Source organism: Schistocerca gregaria, chromosome 1 (assembly GCF_023897955.1).
Source record: "Schistocerca gregaria isolate iqSchGreg1 chromosome 1, iqSchGreg1.2, whole genome shotgun sequence".
NCBI classification, from domain to species: domain Eukaryota; kingdom Metazoa; phylum Arthropoda; class Insecta; order Orthoptera; family Acrididae; genus Schistocerca; species Schistocerca gregaria.
Window position 1 is genome coordinate 867,885,497 of NC_064920.1, and position 21,672 is coordinate 867,907,168.

General features: G+C 35.7%; 1 protein-coding gene across 7 annotated transcripts in view; it reads right to left on the bottom strand.

The window, feature by feature from the left end:
• Nucleotides 1–2,916: 2,916 nt before the first annotated feature.
• The window catches only part of LOC126273100 (deoxyribodipyrimidine photo-lyase), a 102,469-nt gene continuing 83,713 nt past the window's right edge, over nucleotides 2,917–21,672 (bottom strand). For 2 of the 7 annotated variants that reach the window (XM_049976544.1, XM_049976579.1), the window contains exon 10: nucleotides 12,273–19,147. In XM_049976544.1, coding sequence (XP_049832501.1) covers nucleotides 18,981–19,147 — 167 coding nt within the window. In that variant the 3' untranslated portion in view covers nucleotides 12,273–18,980. Of the gene's footprint in view, nucleotides 3,142–8,639; nucleotides 8,675–10,393; nucleotides 10,639–12,272; nucleotides 19,148–21,672 lie in introns of those variants that run through there. The other 5 variants (XR_007549305.1, XM_049976554.1, XM_049976563.1 and 2 more) reach the window with 5 other exon arrangements.

The following is a 21,672-nucleotide window of genomic DNA, read 5'->3' on the forward strand; positions in this document are numbered from 1 at the left end:
AATGAATTGTGGAAAAAGCTGTAGTATCAGATACTAGAATACTCAAAATCCATATCAAATTGTACTTGCAACATCCTAATTTGGGCAGGTGCACTGAGTTCTTAGTAATGCACAGCATTAGACCATTATATACCAAAGTGTTCTGTCTCCTCTATGTGCAATGAGGAGCACTGAACTGAAGCTCAATGTAGTTCTCTGCTCATAGGAAGTTCTTTGTTACAGAAAAAACACCTGGAATGTAGCTCATATTTCACTCTGTATGACCATCATATTTCGTGTAATTGATTGTTTTCAATAAAATAGTTTAATTCAGCAAAATTCCAACTGTTCATACTTTAACAATGCCTGTCTTAAATCTCATTTTGTTTAACAATGCCTGTCTTAAACCTCATTTTGCAAGTTAACTTGTTCTTTGATAATATATCACTAATATTTATATTAGTACAAAATTGTCAAGTGCCACTACACTAATCTCTGCACTTTACACTAACATTTACACATAATACTGAACAATCACACCTCCACACATCGCCATCTGTGGCTGACTAAAAGACAATTCTCCACAGAGTCCACTTGGACTACATGTACAAATATTGATTAATTTATAGTACACAGAATGTTTCAACCTTTTTATAATATAGTATTACACTTAGATTTCTTGAAGTTTGGTTCTTCACCATTTTGGGTTCCAACACACAACAAAATGAAACATAAGTGAGTAATATATCAATTATATCAAAAATTATCTATACATGCGACATCTTTGAAACTATGGTTATACATCCATACACAATACATGTTTAAATATGGTTATTTAATAATGTAGAAATGCAGTCGCAAAGACAAAAACTGACACGGCAAATGAGAAAGGATTCAGTAATAGATATATATGCATGTGACATCAAGAAACTATACGTCTATATACAATTCATGTTTAAATATGGTTATTTAATAATGCAGAAATGCTGACTTGCTTCCTGGATCCTCCTATAAAATAGGCTTTAGTCAACAATGACAACAGCTGACACGGTAAATGAGAAAGGTCTCAGCAATAGAGACATATGCATGTGGACAGAAGGAAGGATAGCTTGTTACTCTGATGAGAAGTAAGAAATGAAATAGAAGATTTGGAGTGTTGGAGCTGAAGAAGAAAAGACAACAGACCCCAAAGACATGAAACCCCCCCCACCGGTTCCACACAACCACCTACCATCCCCAATCCAGTGGCACTGATAGCTGCTCTCGTGTACCACTCAGAAACATGGGTGTCCTTCCATGGGTCCTCCTGGGAACTCAAACGGCACATAAAGATGTCCTCAATACGCCACTTGCCGAAATACCATATAGTGAGCCCCTCACTCTGCCCTCTGAATTCATAGCACATAAAATAGTCTCCACATGTTCTCATGCAATGCTATCTACAGAAACAGTGAAACCCACACTACATCCACCATTCACAGGGCCATTCCAAGTGTTTTAAGATGATACAAACAGTTTTTATATTGAAATTGCTGGAAAAACAGGCAATAGTGCATGTGAAACAGCTTAAACAGGTGTAGGCTTTAGCAGACCTGTCACACCAGAAACTCTCTAGCCTAGCATCTCCTATGCAGCTGCTAGCCAATTTCCAAGTGCGTGTGATACTCCACAATTTCCTGCCTGATGACATGTTCATCACATTATGCGATACCTACCTCATGAGTTGTATCTAGACATATCAGGTGTCCCATATCAGTCCAACTGCACATGCCCCACATCATTACAGAACCTACGCCACCTTGAACAGTCCCCTGCTGACATGCAGAGTCCATGGACTCATGACTTAGTGTCCGTACCCACACATATCCATCCGCTTGATATAATTTGAAATGAGACTCGTCTGACCATGCAACATGTTTCCAGTCATCTACATTCCAATGTCAGTGTTGAAAGTCCTAGGAAAGGCATAAAGCTTTGTGTCATGCAGTCATCAAGGGTACAAGAGTGGGCCTTCGGCTCCAAAAGCTCATATCGATAACGTTTCATTGAATGGGTCACATGCTGACACTTGTTGATAATCCAGCATTGAAACATGCAGCAATTTTTCGGAAGGGTTGTACTTCTGTCATGTTGAACAATTCTCTTCAGTCACTGTTGGTCCCGTTCTCGCAGGATCTTTTTCTGGCCACTGTGATGTCAAAGATTTGATGTTTTACTGGATTCCTGATATTCACGGTACACTCGGGGAAAATGGGTCATACGGGAAAATTCCCACTTCATCGCTACCTCAGAGATGCTGTATCACATCGCTCATGCATCGACTATATCACCATGTTCAAACTTGCTTAAATCTTGATAACCTGGCACTGCAGCAGCAGTAACTGACCTAACAACTGCACCAGACACTTGTCATCTTATATAGGCATTGCCAACTGCAGTACCATATTCTGCCTGTTTATAGATGTCTGTACTGGAATACCAGTTTGCTTAGCACTTCAGCATATGAAGAATAAGGCGTCGACACTTACAATAAGCAACCATTACCTTTTCCGTATTCCTGAGGTAGAAATATATCTATGTCATGTATCTCACCCTAAATGTTTGAGAATCATTAACTATTTCATACATTATTTGGCTTGTGCAATTATCTCTAGCAGCTATATGTAATCTGTGAAGAAAGGGGAAGTAACTGGAGGTTTAAATCTTCTCTGTGTTCTTCTTTCTTCTCTACAGTCATCTCACCTTAGAACTGTCAGTTTTGCTTTCAGAATAAAAATACTTATTCTCAAATGTAAAAGAATTAGAACAGCTGCAGATGGTGCTGCTTCAAATACAGGTCGATGCAGACTAGAGAAGGGAGGAAGAAATGTATTGGTATAAAAATAAAATAATAATAATAATAATATCATAAAGTTCAAAATTAGGTCAGAAAGTAAAAATTAAAACAAATAATTTAATGATAAAAATATATTAACCCACACACATTTGTTTATTTTAATTTCATTTAATTACACCAGAGAACTGAATTTTTTTTTTTTTTTTTTTTAAACTGTCTCTTGTGCATTTTGCCCAGTATCATACACATCCTTTGAACAATCCTGCTGGCTGTCCCCATGCCAATACCAATGAATTCTCAAATGGACAGAAAGACATCACCCATTTCTGAAAGAAAGAAAATGACATTAGACAATTCATAAGAAATTTAAAGACATAACTTGCCAGCCACTACTTCCGCTGTTATATTTATTTAGATTTAATAGCTAATGATTCCTGTTAACTGAATGACAAGTACCTATGTTCTCATAACACAAAATAGCAATTACTTTGCAGCAAATATTGATGATGTTTTTATGTGGATAATACTAATAACTGAGAAATACAACAGCTATCTGGTACAGCTTTCTTAAAAAAATCTGACTTTGCTATTAATTTTACTTCGTTAAACTTAGCTTGAATAAGCACAAATCATTTACATATGTTTATGGAATACTGGGTGGTGGACAGCTTTGTTGCTCTGAAGCATTCACTAAAAGATGGAAAGTTATTGCCCTAACATGAGGTACAAGTGAAAAATATTTTCTGATATCGATGTGGCTGGGTAAACTCGGGACATTAGTGTACAATCGAACTTTGTTCCATTAAACAGCCATAAAAAGCCAATGAGTTTCAGAACAATGATACTTCACACAAGTACAATATATTTCAGTTTAAGTTATCTTCCACTAGCTAAAATTTGACATAAGGGAGAATACTGAAAATAACTTGATACCCAAGGAAAGTTAAAAACATAGCATTCCACGCACTCCTTCCACATGCTACAACTATGCAGTTTAATAACCAGATTCCTGTTCTGCTCTTATAACATACACGCATAGCTATTATATTATGATAAACATGGGTAGACTTACTGAATAATACTAATATTTGAAAAACACAACAGCTAAGTTCTAAAGCTGGAGATGCATCACCATAAAAAATGCTAACTTTCCTCTTAAACTTAGCCTGAGTAAGCAGTAATAGTTCACGGGCTTCAGTGCATAATGGTATATGGGAGACAATGTCGTTGCTCTGAATCATTAATGGGCCTGTGATCCTAATATTTTCACTGATGGAGAGTTGTTCTGACATTGCTGCAGTGTTTATAAAACGGGGCATTCCCAATGGAAAACCGAGTGGAACAATATTTTTGCTATTGATGTCTGTGGTTGATGAAACTGGGACACTACTGTTTCATCAAAATGCTTTGCAACATGAAAAATCAATTTTTCTCTATTACAGAAAAAGCTGTTAATACAAATAGTACACAAAACAGGTGTGGTTTGGTTTGGTTAATTCTACTGTGGCACTGCTCAATAAAATGAAACAGTCCTTTCCACTACTGCAGTAATTGTAACATACACCAGATAAACAAGACAATTTTTGCACAAATCATCATTTGAAAGTGCCTGATCTACATAACAACATGAAATAATTCACAGGGTTCGGAAATTAAATGCATATTACTACAAATAAATAGTATTGCATAAAAGAAGGAGAAATTATCTTGCCTGTTCATCATATGCTCCAGTTTTCTACATACAAGTTTAAAAAATTGAAGTATAGCTTCCATTGATAAGTAAAATGTGGATATAAATTCAGAATCTGCATCATCTCACTTTCTTCTCATTCCCCCTTCTCATGAACATTTCAGCCAAAATCTTGTAATAACTGTCTGCACGTGTCACTATTTCCACTCTCTTGTAAACTTATTCGCCGGTTAAACTCGCTAACCACTTTAAAAATCTCTGGTTAACTTATCTCGCATTATTTAGGTTTGTACATGTTTCACAAGCTATTCAAACAACAGAGCTTAACTGGAAACTGTACAACCGACCCTAAGTAAATAAGAATATTACGCGACCCTAAGTAAATAAGAATATTACGCTGTACCAGGAAATGCTGCAAAACAGTTCAGGTCCTATATCTCTGACAGAAAACAAAGAGTGTGAATAGGAAAGACACGCATAGTAAGCTATAAGGCATCATCCAACTGGGAACCAATCATGCGTGGTGTCTCCCCATGATTCCTTTTTATTGTGTATATCCATGACCTTCCATCAGTAACATCACCAGATGCCAAGTTTAATTTGTTTGCATATGATACAAACATTGCAATAAATATTAAGTCAAGTACAGTCTTAGAAAGGTCGGCTAATGAAATTTTGATGGGTGTTAAGAAATGGTTCCTAGCAATCTGTGTCACTATGCCTTAAAAACATACTACGTGCTGTTCAGAACTTGTAAAAGGTTTCTGGCTGCCATCAGCAACACCTAAATAAGACAAATGTCTGGCACAGTTATTGAATCAGTTACTGCCACTACAAAAGCAGGTTGTCAAGATTTAATTGAGTTTGAACATGGTGATATAGTCGATGCATGAGCGATGGGACACAGCATCTCCTAGGAAGCGATGAAACGGGGATTTTCCCATACGACCATTTCCCCAGAGTATACCGTGAATATCAGGAATCCAGTGAGACATCAAATCTCTGACGTCATTGGGCCGGAAAAAGATCCTGCAAGATCCTGCAAGTACGGGACCAACAATGACTGAAGAGAATCATTCAACGTGACAGAAGTGCAACCCTTTCATAAATTGTTGCAGATTTCATTGCTGGGCCATCAGCCAGTGTCAGTGTGTGATCATTCAATGAAACATAATTGATTTTGGAACCAAAGCCCCACTCATGTACCCTTGATGACTGCACGACAAAAAGCCTGGCCTGCATCTCGTGGTCGTGCGGTAGCGTACTCACTTCCCACGCCCGGGTTCGATTCCCGGCGGGGTCAGGGATTTTCTCTGCCTCGTGATGGCTGGGTGTTGTGTGATGTCCTTAGGTTAGTTAGGTTTAAGTAGTTCTAAGTTCTAGGGGACTGATGACCAAAAATGTTAAGTCCCATAGTGCTCAGAACCATTTGAACCAAAAAGCATGGGCCCGTCAACACCGACTTTGGGCTGCTGATGACTGGAAACATGTTGCCTTGTCGGACGAGTCTTGTTTCCAATTGTATCAAGCAGATGGACAACCTAACAAACCCAGCATGTCAGAAGGGGACTGTTCAAGCTTGCGGAGGCTCTATAATGGCTTGGGGCATGTGCAGTTGGGGTGATATGGGACCCTTGATACGTCTGGATACGACTGACAGGTGTGACAGATGACACGTATGTAAGCATCCTGTCTTTTCACCTGCATCCATTTTTGTTCATTGTGCATTCCTACAAACTTGGACAATTACAGCAGGACAATGTGACACCCCAAATGTCCAGAATTGCTACAGAGTGGCTCCTGGTACACTGTTCCGAATTTAAACATTTCCGCTGGTCACCAAACTCCCAAGACATTAACATTATTGAGCATATCTGGGATGCCTCGCACCTGCAGTTCAAAAGATATCTCCACCCCCTCGTACTCTTACAGATTTACGGACAGCCCTGCAGGATTCATTGTGTCAGTTCCCTCCAGAAACACTTTAGACATTAGTCGAGTCCATGCCACGTCGTGTTGCGGCAGTTCTGCATGCTCCGAGGGGCCTTACATGTAGGCAGGTCTACCAGTTCCTTTGGCTCTTCAGTGTAAATTTAACAGGGAGGAGAATATCACAGAACTCCTGAAATGCCTAAACAAATCTATATTTACTGTGCAAATGTTGTCAGATAGGTAATATAAAAAAGCTAGCATAATAAGTTATTTTTATCCCATAATGTCGTACAGGATTATTTTCTGGAGTAACTTACCAATCCAAGCTAAAGTTTTCAGAGCCCAAAAACATGCAATATGAATTATTTGTGGTGTGAACTCACGAATGTCCTGCAAGGGGCTGTTTAAGGAACAGATAATACTAACTAGTGCTTCCCAGTACATTTATTCCTTAATGAAATTTGTCATTAAAATTGTATCTTTTTTATGCTCACAGCTCACTTCTTGGAATCAATTCTAGGAATAAGAATAATTTTCACAACAATTTAAAGTAACCTACTTTGGTTCAGAAAGGTGTCCATTCTATTTTCAATAACATGTCTGCTGCCATAAAAAGTTTTACTAATAATACAGTTCAGTTGGAGAAGAGTCCAAAGGATTTATTGGTGGTCAATTCCTTCTACTCCACTGGTGAATTTGTTAGCAGAACTGATTGATGTGTGTATGTTGTTAATAATATAAAATAATGTGAATATCGTGCACAGACTGACTTTTGTAGAAATTTTGTGCAGTATGTGATCATTGTAAATAAGTGCTTTAAAATGTTTTTTACTTTTTTTATATATAAAAATCTGATGATGCATGGCTGCAATAACATAACAATTATCATATGCACCTAAGTGTATTGAATATTTAATATTTGGTGACAAGTTTTATATCCTTTTAAATGTTAATACACTTCTTTTTACAAATTCCACGTCCAAAATGGCAATTTCATTTGAGGTCTGTGGTGCACATCAGCATATCTGTTCTTATTTTGTAAATATTTATTGTGTGTTCTTCTTTTCTGACATGTTGTGCATCTCAATATTGGAAGAAAAAGTACATCTACTCTAAATTTTTAAAAAAGGAACAAATAATCTGCAAGAAACTTTTGGGAAAAACAGAGAGAAATGATGATTTTGATAGTAATGTGGCAAAGGAACAGCATTGTTCTTGGGCAACTGGAAGTTGTGAAAACAGTTTAGGAGCAAACAAAAGGCGGAAAAACTGTCAAATGCTTTGGTTTAAAATGAGCAGACACGTTAGTAAAGGAAGCTCAATGAATATTGATAACAAGGGAGCATAGAAACTTCCAAAAGACTAATATGAAGTAGGAGGTACTTAACAGACAATAACAAAAGCAATGAAAATGAGCAGGAAGTTAAGAAAACAGCATAGTGGGGTGAAAAATATATTTATAACAGCTACTAGAAGTCTGTATGCAATCTGCCACTCTATCGCTGATAAACTGTTTGATAAACTGTGCAGTCCCAAAGAATGAAATGATTTCCAATTTTCGAATTTTTTCATTCTTTCTCCCCTTTTTGTATCATTAGCAAGTACCGTAAGTATTATATGCCGCTGTGTCTACGTACAAAAGAAAAATCTGAAATGTTAACTTGGAACTGAATTTGACAGTAGGAATAACTGATGGAATTTTGCATTGATTGAAAATAAAACTTAAGTAATAATAAAGGTAACAGTAGTAGAGAGAATAATGTGTGGGCACAGAAAATAGAATTAATATTTGTGTGTAAGTGCACTGTGTTAGCGACAACTTATTTTTGTAAAAATGTTGTTAGAACAGGAGGAATCCACAAAAAGTTTAAGTGAATACGAAATGGAGTTTGTTACTAACAGAGTTATAGGGAGTATGATGAAAAGGTGCAATATGATGAATTGTGTGTGTGTGTGTGTGTGTGTGTGTGTGTGTGTGTGTGTGTGGTCAGGTACATATCAAAAATATTGATAAAAGTGAGAAAAGTGTGGTGCTTCAGTAGAGAACAGTGGTGTTTGATTACCCATCTTATTCAACAAGAGGAGACATAATACTTACATATAATGCAGAATAATAGGTACAGAGAGAAATCAAAATGAGGTAGAGATGACTGAGATCATATGTGCAAATATCAGATGAGAAGTTATAAAGATAATAATTACCAGTTTTTAGCAGAGACCTTGACCATACAACGTACCTACAGACAAGAAACACCATTCATGAACAACTAATCTGTTTTCCGAATCATGCAAAAATAAAAGAAGTTACTCAACCTTGTTAATTTAAGAAACATCATGAAACATAATACAATGAAAAGAGCCAGTATATTGTCAAAGAATTTATCAATTATGATGTTATGAAATTTAGAACCAAAACTAGTACATACCATGTGGATATTATAAAGCACACCGTAAAGGAAATATTTCACTAATGTAACTGCAATATCATGTAGTAATGTAAGAAAATGGTATAATGTCTGACTAAAGGGCAAATTGCTAGAAAAATAAAAAGTCCTAACATCGTTCATGGATAAATAAGAACTTTCTTTCTCACTAATACTTTTAATGGGAGAAATTTAACTGTATTGCAGAATTACAACATGAGGAAGTCAGTTATTGATATATTCAATCCATTAACTTCATGTTGGAGGAGGTATGTTGTTAATAACTTTACATGAAGATAATGCAAGTAGGCTCTGGGTTAGTGTTATTTGTTAATATGAAACTGGAGATAAGATGTACAGGCAGCTGCATGCTATATAATAAAAGATGCCTGCAGTTATCTCTACTCATTAGCTTTCATATATAAACAGATGCTCAAAAGGGCACCAACCACTGTGACTCCTCACCTGCCCCTAAGGTACTTGAAAATGCAATCACAAGTACGTCAACCACAGTGCCTACATTCAGAAAAAAAAAAAAAAATGAGTATTCAGCGTAGGGAGTAAATTTTTCTGTTATAGTTACCAATGATTTTAAAAGCAGAAAGATAAAAGGCTGTCTCTTCTAGTAGTAGTAGTCGTTGTTGTTGTTGTTGCTGTTGCCGAAGTATATTTGAATAGCATAAAATGATGAATTTCCAAAATGTTTTCATTAGAATAAGAGGAATTATCTTGATGAACTTCAGGTTTCAAATTAATCTCAAAATGGAACTGTTTCCACAAATATGTTTTAACTTTGTGTGAATTTTTTTAGCACCAGGGGAGGGGATGCAAGTGCTTCTGCTGTAACAGTGAGAAGCTAGAGAGAGAGAGAGAGAGAGAGAGAGAGAGAGAGAGAGAGAGAGAGACTTCTCCCACTCTGCCGACCCTGCCTCAAGGTCAAATGTTAGTTCTATAGTCTTGTACTCATAGCAGACAAAAGAATTTCACAATGTAACCTTAAATATTGGTATTATTAGAATTTTGTAATTTGATCACAAAATAGAGTAGAATTATGGGTAGATGTGTAAGAGATACAAAGTTTGAGCAAAATCCAATAAGCAGTTTCCACAACAATCATTATTTTTTTTGTAATTCCACATCCTGCATGGGACACGGAAATGAAATTTTGAAAATTTACCAAGTGGACCAGACGTCACTACCCAATATTAGCTAATCGAATACAAACCATACAACTGGAATTTTGAAATAACTGAACACTTTATTGATGCTAAAGGATTATTTATAACATTCTTTCTCAAACTGTTTTCTGTCTTTGTTGATACACTTCATCAGAGGACTTAGGATGCCTAAGTATATTTGTTTACATTGTCATTTAATAGAATCAATGTCTTCAAAAGAGTTGTAAGGAGCTTCTTTTGAGTCCTGAATTATTTACGGTTTTGTACCATAAACTTATATTTAATGCAATTCTTTGGTATACAGCCAGAAGATCTGGTTGCCATTTCTATTGCTCCTCGCCATCCAATAACTTACCCACCAAATACATCAATTTAGTTTCGCACAGTTGTGTAATGCAGTGGGGCTCCTTCATGTTGAAAGTAAAGCAAGTTGAAGTCTTCATAGGTTATTTGTAGTCCTGGAATGCGTAAGTTGGCTTTCCACACAGGCCCAATTAGTCCACGACATGAGATACCACCAAATTCTATGGTTCTCTGAATAGGTATCTATGGTTGTGTCACTTGAAACGGCCTGTGGCAATCTTCTGCAGATCTATTTTTCTGAAAATGTTTCCCTAAATTGTAGTCAGCCTTCCTTGCAGGTGGAACGGTGTTGAAATTATTATGCCACTCATGTATAATTAAATTATAACAACCTTCCTACCACATTTTTAAAGTAAGAACTCTTTCTTCACTAGGAAACATCTTCACAACAGGTTCAAAACAACAATAAATGATGTCACAGATGTTTAACAGCAGTGCACTCTGGTATTTGTATCAAATATTATCTGGAAAAAACAACACAGGGAAATCTGGTTTTTATATCTATAATTACCACAAGCAAACAAGATTACCTTTGTGTTTTCAAGGAAAGTATGCTAACTAACTAGAAAACAACAGCATGATGCACAACTTGTGCAGACTGCTCTCTCTTCTGAACAACATACATATAATTGTTGTCAACACCGTCTCTGGATAAGAGCACCACATTCTGTTTCGTGGGTATCTCATCAAACTTTCCGATGTTCTAGACCTAGTATGGGATAATGGATATGCTGAAATTTGAAGCATCAGATTATTTTTGATGCATGGGGTCTTACTTTTAAGATGACAGATGCCTGTGGTAATTAATTCCATGAGGATTAGCATACAGAAAATTAACAGAAACAATATCATTTTCATAACTTACAGACAAATACATTGATAATATCGAACTTAACAGCTACACGTCATCCACCCATATTTTAGTGCTCGTTCTGTATTTCAGGTCTGTCAAGATAGGATATTTATCAAAAAATTTTGCATTTTAAATCAGATGTAATTAAAAAGAGAGAAGTTTTTTATAGTGATTTATGTTGCTCAATATTTTCATAAATGTAGGTCTAAAATTCACTAATCAACTGCTCCATAATTATCATCATCTTTTTAGATGTATTCAGTTTGCTGTGTTGCATTTCTGTACCATGTAAAAGACACGTAAAGCTCTGGGAATGTTTTCATAGAATTTAGTTGGTGTCAGCAGTTTGGCCCTACAAAAGCTATGAAGAGACACAGTACTCCATGCCTGAGTAAGCAAAATACAATAGGGCTGTTGTAGACGGCCAAGTAGCTGTGATTATAAACTACTTGCGTTGTTGAAGTGTCTCTTTACATGTCTTCCTTTGTTCTTCCTTATTAGTACAGCATATGTTAGATCTAAAGCTAACACCATTCCAAGCTTAGCAACATTTTCAGTCTAGTTTATGTGGCTCCACTGTAGACCAAATCCTTACCCTCATATTTCCACTATTTATATTGCACCCAGGACTCTCCATAACCACATCTGTGAAAATTTAATATATTTCCCTACTTTGTTGCAAACTCTGACGATATTTCATCCAATTACACACTTAAAAACACAGCCACAATTATTGCAATACAATTGTTTATCCTTGGGCTTAAATATGCTGCCTGTAATTTAAAAAGTCAGCTACAGACTGAAATGCGCACAACTGCTATCTAAGTGAATGAACAACAGAGTACTGTGTGATCTGAAGTCCATTACCGGTAACTTGCCACTTGTATTATGTCTGAAATGATCTAATATATACACACAAAAAACATAAAAAGACAATTGTCCAGAGGCAGAGGACACACCAAGTGGACTGAATAGAGAAGAAATATTATTGTGTCTGGAGAAATGAAAACCAATCAAGTGAAGAATAAACTTTTATTTCAATATATTCATGCAGTACACATTTATATTGCTGGTCAAAATGTCAATATATACAAAATACTGCATATTGTACTTTAATCTAACAGAGGGGTAGGAAGGAGAACTACACAGTGTACTACATATAATAATAAAGTGAGAAATATGATTACCAGTTATTTCGTAACTTGATTTATAAAACAGATATGCACAAGAATTTAGCATATTCATGACCATTACTTATACAATATTAATTGCGGTTGACAGAAGATACAATCCCACACCAGAGAAATTGCGCACTAAAAAGAAAAGAAATTGCACTATACAATATTGGAACTGGTATTGGAGGGAATATACTGGTTTAGACAATACAGATCAGATCCTTTTTTTAATTAAAGCTTTGTGTCTTAACTTCATGCACAACATGGAACAGAAAACAATAAAAATGTTGTCACATACAGAAAGATGAATCTCTGAATTAGTGGAGCTGTGTACTCCTACTTCGAGACCATAGAAATATACAGGTGTGAGAAGGGAGATTTCTCAAGCTCCAACTTCCACTTACTGCTGATGTTCATGACATTGCATGCTTTGGAAATCAAAATACATTGTTTTGTCCACTGGCTACTTCACTCTAATATTCTAACAATTGCCCTCACAGAAATTTAAAAATAATTAATGCAATAAATTCAAAGGGAAGAGCTGATTTGACATGACAGACATTATATAAGGAAACAGAGCTGCTGTTAGAAGTTGTCATAGGAATCTGCAAGCAGCCACATAGAGATGAAATAGTTTTTATTTATTCACAATAACGAGTTTTGAGGCAGGATCATACTTGCTTGCATACACTGTTCCTAAGGATTTGACTGTGTAAGTTTATAGTTCTAACACTGACCTTACGCCAGCTGTTAACAAAAATTCAAAACTTTAATTTTTATGGGGTAATAAATATAAGCTTGAAACATTTTAATAATCCAAAAACATCAATATTAGGATGTGTCATGTATTCCATTTAACTAGAAAAAAGGAAGGTATGTTAACAGACACAGAGGACAAGCTCAGATTGTGAAAGAATAGGGAAGAAAATCACCAATTTCTAATGAATCATCACTGCATTTGCCTTAAGTGATTTACCGAAGATGTGGGAAATCTAAATGTGTACAGCCGGACAAGAATCTGAGCCCAACCCACCCAAATATGAGCTAATGTCTTATCAATGCACCACATTACTTGGATTCACTAAAGCAGTTGAGCCTTTTTGTTGTTTTTACCCTAGATCATACAGATAAAATATTTGTAATTGGATAGATAAAAAAATCTACTCACCAAGCGGCGGCAGAACACATACATGAAATAAGTTACAATTAGGCAAGCTTTTGGAGCCAGTGGCTCCTTCTTCAGGCAAAAGTGTTTAAGGTGAATGAAGAGGGGTGAAGGAAAAGGGTTGGTGAGGTCTAGGAAATGTCATCCAGAACCGGGGTCAGGGGAGACTTATCAGACAGGTTGAGGATTTTATTTGTGTGTTCTGCCACCACTGGAAGAACGGATTTTTTATCTATACAATTACCTTATATTGTCAAAAATCAAATGATTTTGTTGTTTGATAACATATTTGGCTGTGTTTGAGTGCATGTATCTTTAGAAAACCTGTATGCCTTATGTCTAGGTTGGATATATTTCCAAATGCACATTTTTGTTGTAGATCAAGGCCCACAGTATGTGTGGAGTACTCTGCTCCAACCTTAGAGAGTGGACAGCAGCTAGAAAGGCCACAAATATTTCTTATAGATAAAGTTAGAGAAAAAACAAACATTGTTATTCAAATGAATAACATCAGCTGTTCTTATTCTATCCAGAACAGACGATCTTGGCAAAATTTGTAGGCCACAAATTCATCTCATATTAGTTCTTCTTGAGGCACTGCTGATAGATTGTCGACTTTCATCCAGTACTAAATCTGAGTTTATCTCGTTCTATGCAAAATGAAAAAGATTTTTACATCACTATCAAAAGAGCATCAAGCCACTAGTGACCATCCGCTCTGCTACCCATGGGCAAGGGAGTCTTAGCGTGTGTGATCACAAGCACTGTCGTGCATGTCATTCCATATATTATAGTGCATAAATGCTTTATGGAAGAAACAGATTAGTCAGATAAATAATAACTGCTTTAATATACATGTTCAGGTGGAAAAACAGGCAAATCCACTTCCTACTGTGGGTAGTATCAAAGTGCAGAATTTGTAAGACTGAGCTACCCAACCAGCAATTAGTTAAACAGCAAGCTGTTCCATTCTCTTCTTCTGTTATTACCTGAAACCATATGCTCAGTTTCATTGTCTTTGTTATTGTTTTAAGGCTAATGCGAGTGACTGTGTGTAGTATTGTCATTACTGAGTCTTTGTGGCCAGCAATACATTTTCCTTTTATTTATTTTTCCACACAAGTTGCTGTATGATAACAGTTTCTCTCCGACTGGTGAAAATATCGACATACTGACATTTACAAATCATATTAGGGTACGTAAGTCACATGAAAGATTAGAAGATGCAATCAAGATGCTTAGGACACACCAGCATCAGTGAGGTAAGCCCTAAAGCTGCAAATTAACATTTTTGATAATATTAAGGCACCACAAAGGTCAAAGATATTTAATATTTTAAAAATTTTCTACCATGAAGCCCAAGAACATTACTCTTCACTTCAACACGAATGACATTTTATTACTTTCCAAATATCAAGTAAGTTAAGCAATTAAAAAAAAAACCTTTTTTGTAAACATTATAAATCCTAGAATGAATAAAATGTCTTTTCGTAAATATAATTTAGTACTACCTCTTTTCCCCCTGAGCAGGCTCACATCACCCGAAATTGTTCATATAATAACTAAAACAAGTCCAAATACTACTATAAGTATGCACTAATAAACATAAAAGTAGTTTCAGAAATATGCTATTTACTTACAAATGAATCTGTGTTTTTCTTTTAACTAATTCTTTAGTAAAAATCAAATTATTCCTTATTCAATTGCTTTTTGTATGACATTATTCGTGTGATTTTTTAGTGGGATGAGCTTATAAACCAAATGATACCTTCCGAACTTATAAGCCAAGGATGAGGCTTTCAAAATGCATTTTACTGATTATATTTAATTGAGAAAAAAAGAAAAAGGTTACAAATCAGTAAATTTCAGATTTCACTTATGACTGTCACATCAAATCAAGCATTCACTACTACATTATCTGTGCAATAAGATACATCATATTTGTTGTAACTAAATTTCAGCAATTCACTACTGGGTGTGTTTGTTATATTCTGGCGTTGACTTTCAGGAAATTTTAGAAAATTCTGCCTGCATTATTAGAGTGAAGTAGCTTAGAACACAGCAGGCATAAAATATTTATCTCCAAGTTTGCTTTTCAATTATGCTAGAAATTTCTCAAGAATGCTAGCTTAGTTGGTGCACACACTTCTAAAACATGAACAAAACAGAGCGAAATACACAAAAAGATAATGAAGCTTTTCCACACTAAGAAAAAATATACTAGGCCCACATCTGCGATTTTTATTGTATAAAAAATAAAAATTCACTATGCGGCTACTAAATATGTCTACTGTGCATGTTAGTTACATATCTCTAAATCTTCATTTTCAATGCAAACAATTCATTAATGGGTGTTCAAGTTACATACAAATGCCAATTCTGAGAACTGTTCTATGAGCAATAATCAAAATAATATATATGCTCTTGAAAAATGGTACATAATGAAAAGACAAAACATTTCTATCATGGTCAACATGATACTTGGAATTATTTGTAGTTCAGACTGGCTCATGCAATGAGCCTGTCCTGATAATTTTGGCTCTGGCCATTAGAGTTTCATCCTTTTATAATCTATTTTGCGTACCTGGATAATCATATGCTATCTTTCAAGGGCAAATGTACTCTTTTTGTGATTTTCAATGGGACAGTTCTCTGTCCAGGCATTAGTACAAACTCAAAATTAATTTTGTATTGTTTTAATTGAGAATAAAACTATAATGCTTCTAAAGGGTATGCAAAATACCATAAACATATTTAGCTGCTGTACGGAGAATTTCTTTCCTCTTATGCAACATAGAAATATGGGCCAAAGTTAACAATATACATTAATGTAGCTTAATTGTGTGTCATGCATAATATGTTCATTGCTACGAGTCTTGAAGAAGAAAGTAAACAGTAAGTAAAAAACCCACCGTATGAATAGACAAACACAAAATGCAATAACAAACATCTCGGTGAACAGAGTTAAAATATGTCCGGAACACTAGCACTGTCATTCACAAATTTACATTAAGATAAAGAAAAAGGCCAAAACATTTTTTAGAATACTGTCTACCCTTGCTTCTCAGAAATTCTGTGTCATGAAATTTTAAAAATAGGAGCTGTATGCAGATGATGTGTGAAATTTCCTTGCTGAGTTATGTTCATTATTTGATGTAAACCAGATGCACAAAAGGTTTAGATAAAGGAAATTATAATGTACCTGACACATTACTATTCTCTAATTTTATTTTGCTTATCACCTACGTTCAAATACCCTATCTTCTGTGCCTAATTCTAGACCAGTTATTTTCCGCTGGAAATTTGCTCCTCATCTTTTACCTATTTCTTCTTAACTTTTAGTTTGCAGTTAGTTCTTCATTGTTCTATAATATTTACCCTCTTTGTGGTGAGTAAAGCCTTCTTTGTGGTGCTACATTAATACCTAAATGCACTATCCTCAAAGTAAAACAACAGTATTATTAGAACATCAGATATAAAATGTTACAATATTATAAAAGCCACAAAATGCTGGACGGCATTCCACACCTATGACTGTGTTAGTACATATGTATACACATGCATCAAATATCCAATAATCCAACGAGGTTAGCTACATTAATGCCTGCTAATCCAGACATGTAAGTAAATACTATCACAGAATTAGAAGAAAGTAAAATAAAATCATCATCTTCCTAAGATACTAGCTGAAATGATGGCCAAGTTCACAAAATTAATAAATGAACTTACAGCCATCAAGTTTTACTACAGGTTAAAAAGGGATGTCACTGCACAGGTAATGAATAAAATTGGTCAATAGTAATAACTAAGGTGACATTTACTTAAACTGTTAAACACAGATGTCAGCAACAGACCTTTGTGACAAGGTACATCCATCTTGGCGACGAGATTGGATTTTCCATTTATTACGCTACAAAAAAGCAAGAAATGATTTATTTGCCACTCCTGCACTTCCACACTATCCACTGTCAATTTCTTTCTTTTTTCTTTGTTTTTTTTTTTTTTTTATCCCTGAGTAGCTTAATATTTAAAGTTGGCAGAGACAAACTTTTTTTTCCAAATGTAGCTATCTGAGGAAAATTGATGTAATACCCATTTGTAAGAACATTTAAGTATTACAAAGTCAAAGTAATACACATTGATCATATTACAAACACACATGTGCCTAATACCAGTCTCACATTATTGTGGTTTTAATTACTTATCACTTTACATGCAAATAAAAACACTACAAACATAAGATACTACAGTATGTACTAAAGCTTAATATTCTGCTCATGGAAGTTTCAATTTGTACATCTTTTTATCGTACATGTTCCAACTGTTAATGACATTTACGAACTTTGGCATATAATATTTGATACTTAAAGAGTTAAGAAAAATTACAAACCAAAAACAAAATACAAGGAACAAAACACACCTTTTCCATTGGGAAATTTATTTGCACACACACACACACACACACACACACACACACACACACACACACACACAGAATTGCAAAGTATTTAAATCAGTTCACCCTATTACAATTAATAATTTCACTCTACAGCAAGACCCTCTAAATATCAATCATGCATTTTTTAAATCATTAACTTTGTATGGCTCACGCTTCAACACCACTTCACAAGTGATACACCTACACATTACAATTTCAAATTTTAAAAACAAAAAATAAGTCGAAAACTAATAACAGGAATAGAACTTCTTAAAGACAACGAGATTATTTCTGTATTTCTAAAAATGAATAACACTTTTACAAAAGTTTAAATAATTTGTAAACTATGAACATACGAGACTCAACAGATTACCTAGTTTAAAAGAAAAGAGAAGAAAAAAAAAATAGCTCACTTGACGAACATGAAAAATTCATTAACATCTAATTTCATATCATACAACTTTAGGAAAACAGCATGCTACAATCATAGCTTATAGACTGGCATTCAATTCTTCCATACAGACTGAGGAAATTAGCTAAAATATTTTTAATCTCTTAATTAATACTGAAGACGAAGTCTTACCAGGCAGTGCATGCAAACACAAAATCGGATAAACAACTAACTACAGTCAGAAGGAACACAACATTCTGAGGTACCTCTATTACTTTTTGAGGTTTCAAATTCACATTTTCTTTGGACACAGAAAGATTAACCAACTACAAATTAGGGTGTAAATCTTTTTTGAAAACTACTACAATGGCTTCCCTGAGTATCTGTAGTTTTTGGAACACAACTTAAGAAATTAAATGTCGTTTCTGGAAAGTGCCTGTAAAAAGTTTTGAACCCTATATTGTGCCTACAAATTTGATATGTGCTCAACTACAAAGAGAAAGTTATTTCATTAAACAAAATACATACCAAGGCACTTATTTTTGATAGGATAATACCTAAGCTTTCTTTATATATTTATGACTTTTTCCTCCAAAACGACTTACATATGCAGCAATATTAAACTTTCGCTTGCAACCTTCATAATTCATGTACCGTATTTTTCCAAAAACTGGTCTCTCTAGCCATCCTTGATCGTGTATTCCACACACAGACCACATGCACCCTAAAATAAACAGAAATGTACAGTGAGCTCCAATGGTGGCACAGAAAGAAAAGAAAGAAGTAATTCATAGGAAAGAATAAATACAACCACCAACTTTGGAAATATAATTCTAGGTGAATGAGGACAAGTAGCTTATTTACAAATGTCCTAACTGATGAGTGCATATCCTTAACATAGCTTTTGCAAAGATTTAAAATAAATCCTATAGTATTACACGACATAATTATTGCATCTCAGACATGTGTAAAACAATTATTTCCAGTCTGAGATTTTTTAATAGACAATCTGATGCCCTAGCCTTGTGTTGCTCCCTCAGTTCTACACTATCTAAAAATTGTATTGACAATTTTGAATAAATTTTCTTACAGAAAGAGCCATTGAGTAACAAAATTAAATACTAGATCAGCTAAGTAGATGATGTGCAGTGTTTACAGACCAGTACCACTCGACAGTTAAATACACACTTGTTCAGAAAAAGCAGAACATCTTGAAAGACTAGAGATAGGACATTCATGTTCACATGACATGTACATTAGTATGCTCTGCAAAAATGACTAGCATTTCAGTCACCTCAGTTCAGCACATGTCCTGTTGCCAATATCCCACACATTTTCGACTGGTGCCAAGTCCGGTGATCTGGCGAGCCAGGGCACACGGCTGACATCCTATGACACCAAGTATGCATGTATTCGTGCAGCAACACGTGGTTGTGCATTGTCTAGCTGAAAAATGCCGTCTCGGGTGTTGTGCAAAAGGATTCACGCAGGTAACACTGGTCGTAGTGCCCTGCACATGCACCAACTGTGATTTGTTGTTGTACTTAATAGCACCCCACACCATAAGGCCTTGGATATGGTACTGTACATCTTGTGCGAATGCAGTTGATGTGATGCCATTCCCCCTTCTACAGCAAACCAAATTGCAGCCATCATTTTCAAACAAACAGAACCTGAATTTGTCCAAAAATGCTACATGATGCCATCCCTGACCCTAGTGACATCATTCCATTTCCATACACCATTTCCATCTAGCATGTTCGTGCACATTCATCAAAGGTAGGCGGAGAAGTGAACGACACCCATGTAATCCGCACCATAATAAACGGCAATGGACTGTCAGCTCTGATAGTGTATGATGTGTTACACTGTTGCTCCAGAGGCGAGAAGGATACAGATCAGACCTGCAATGCCATTCAGATGAAGTGTAGATCTCCTCGGGGGTGGTCTGGGTGGTGTGACTGACCCATCTCATCACATTTTAAAGGCCACAGCTGTTGTACTGCCGAAACACTTCATCCCACATGAGTAGAATTTCCTGGATGGGTCCATCACATTCTCTCATGCCAATAATGTGCCACCTTAAACTCACTGATTTGTCAGTACTGTTCGTGCACACGCCTCAGAGGCAACCTGCACATCTGCTCAAGTCACATTGATACATTATCTTTGGTTAATAGCAGCAGTGTCGCAGGCACATTTTACCAGTAGATGGTGTTTGCGCTGCGATATCGATGATGAACCTGCAGGTCAACATGGTTAAAATGCTAATCATTTCTGCAGAACATACTAATGTATATGTCTTGTGATATAAATGTCCTATTTCCAGTTGTTCAAAGTGTTCTGTTTCATCCGAGGCATGTTGACAGACCAAACAGTCTAAGCTTGCAGACAGAAAGAACAGAGCACATAAGCCGCACTGTTCTGTTCAAGATAGGAAAGACAGTGTACTGTACTGAACATTTATGTGTACTTTTACACCATTACACAGATAGTTATTTGCAGAAATCTACTGTTGCCCAGTGTGTATTGATAAAGAGGTTTCCAATAAAATACACTATAATTCTGAAAGAGATGAGGGTGGTGTGTATGATTTTTTGATTAGTTTACTAATTGTACCGGTATGAAATGAGCTTTTTTTTGTGAAAGTGAAACACTAATTTTGAATTGAAAAGTAAAAACATTTTAATCAAAGTACTGACCATTGCTTTCTACACATTTTGACCACCTTTCTGGCAATTTGTGGACACCACACCAATAGAAATGTTCGTCTTTTGAAGCAAACCAATCAGACACCCAATTTTCAACTTCTTCATAGGAATCTAAGTGTTCCTCAGCCAATGGGCGTCCCATCGATGAAAACAAATGGTAGTTGGAAGGGGTCAAGTCTGGTGGATACGGCAGGTGGGGTAGTAGCTCCCAGCCAAGTGTTTTGATTGTAGCGTGAACCAGTTTTGCTTTGTGTGCAGGTGCAGTGTCGAGAAAAAAATTACTTTGCCGTCTTCTGGCCCCTTCTGGTCTTTTTTTGATCAATGTATAGTTCAAAATGATCATTTGTTGTCTGTAATGATTAGTATTCACAGTTTCACCAGGTTTTAGAAGCTCATGATACACCACACCTTTCTGATCCCACCAAACACACACACTTGCCGAATCAATCTGGTTTTGCAGTCGATGTTGATGGTTATCCCGGATTACCCCATGATTTTTCCCATTTAGCATTCTTAAAATAAATCCATTTTTCATCGC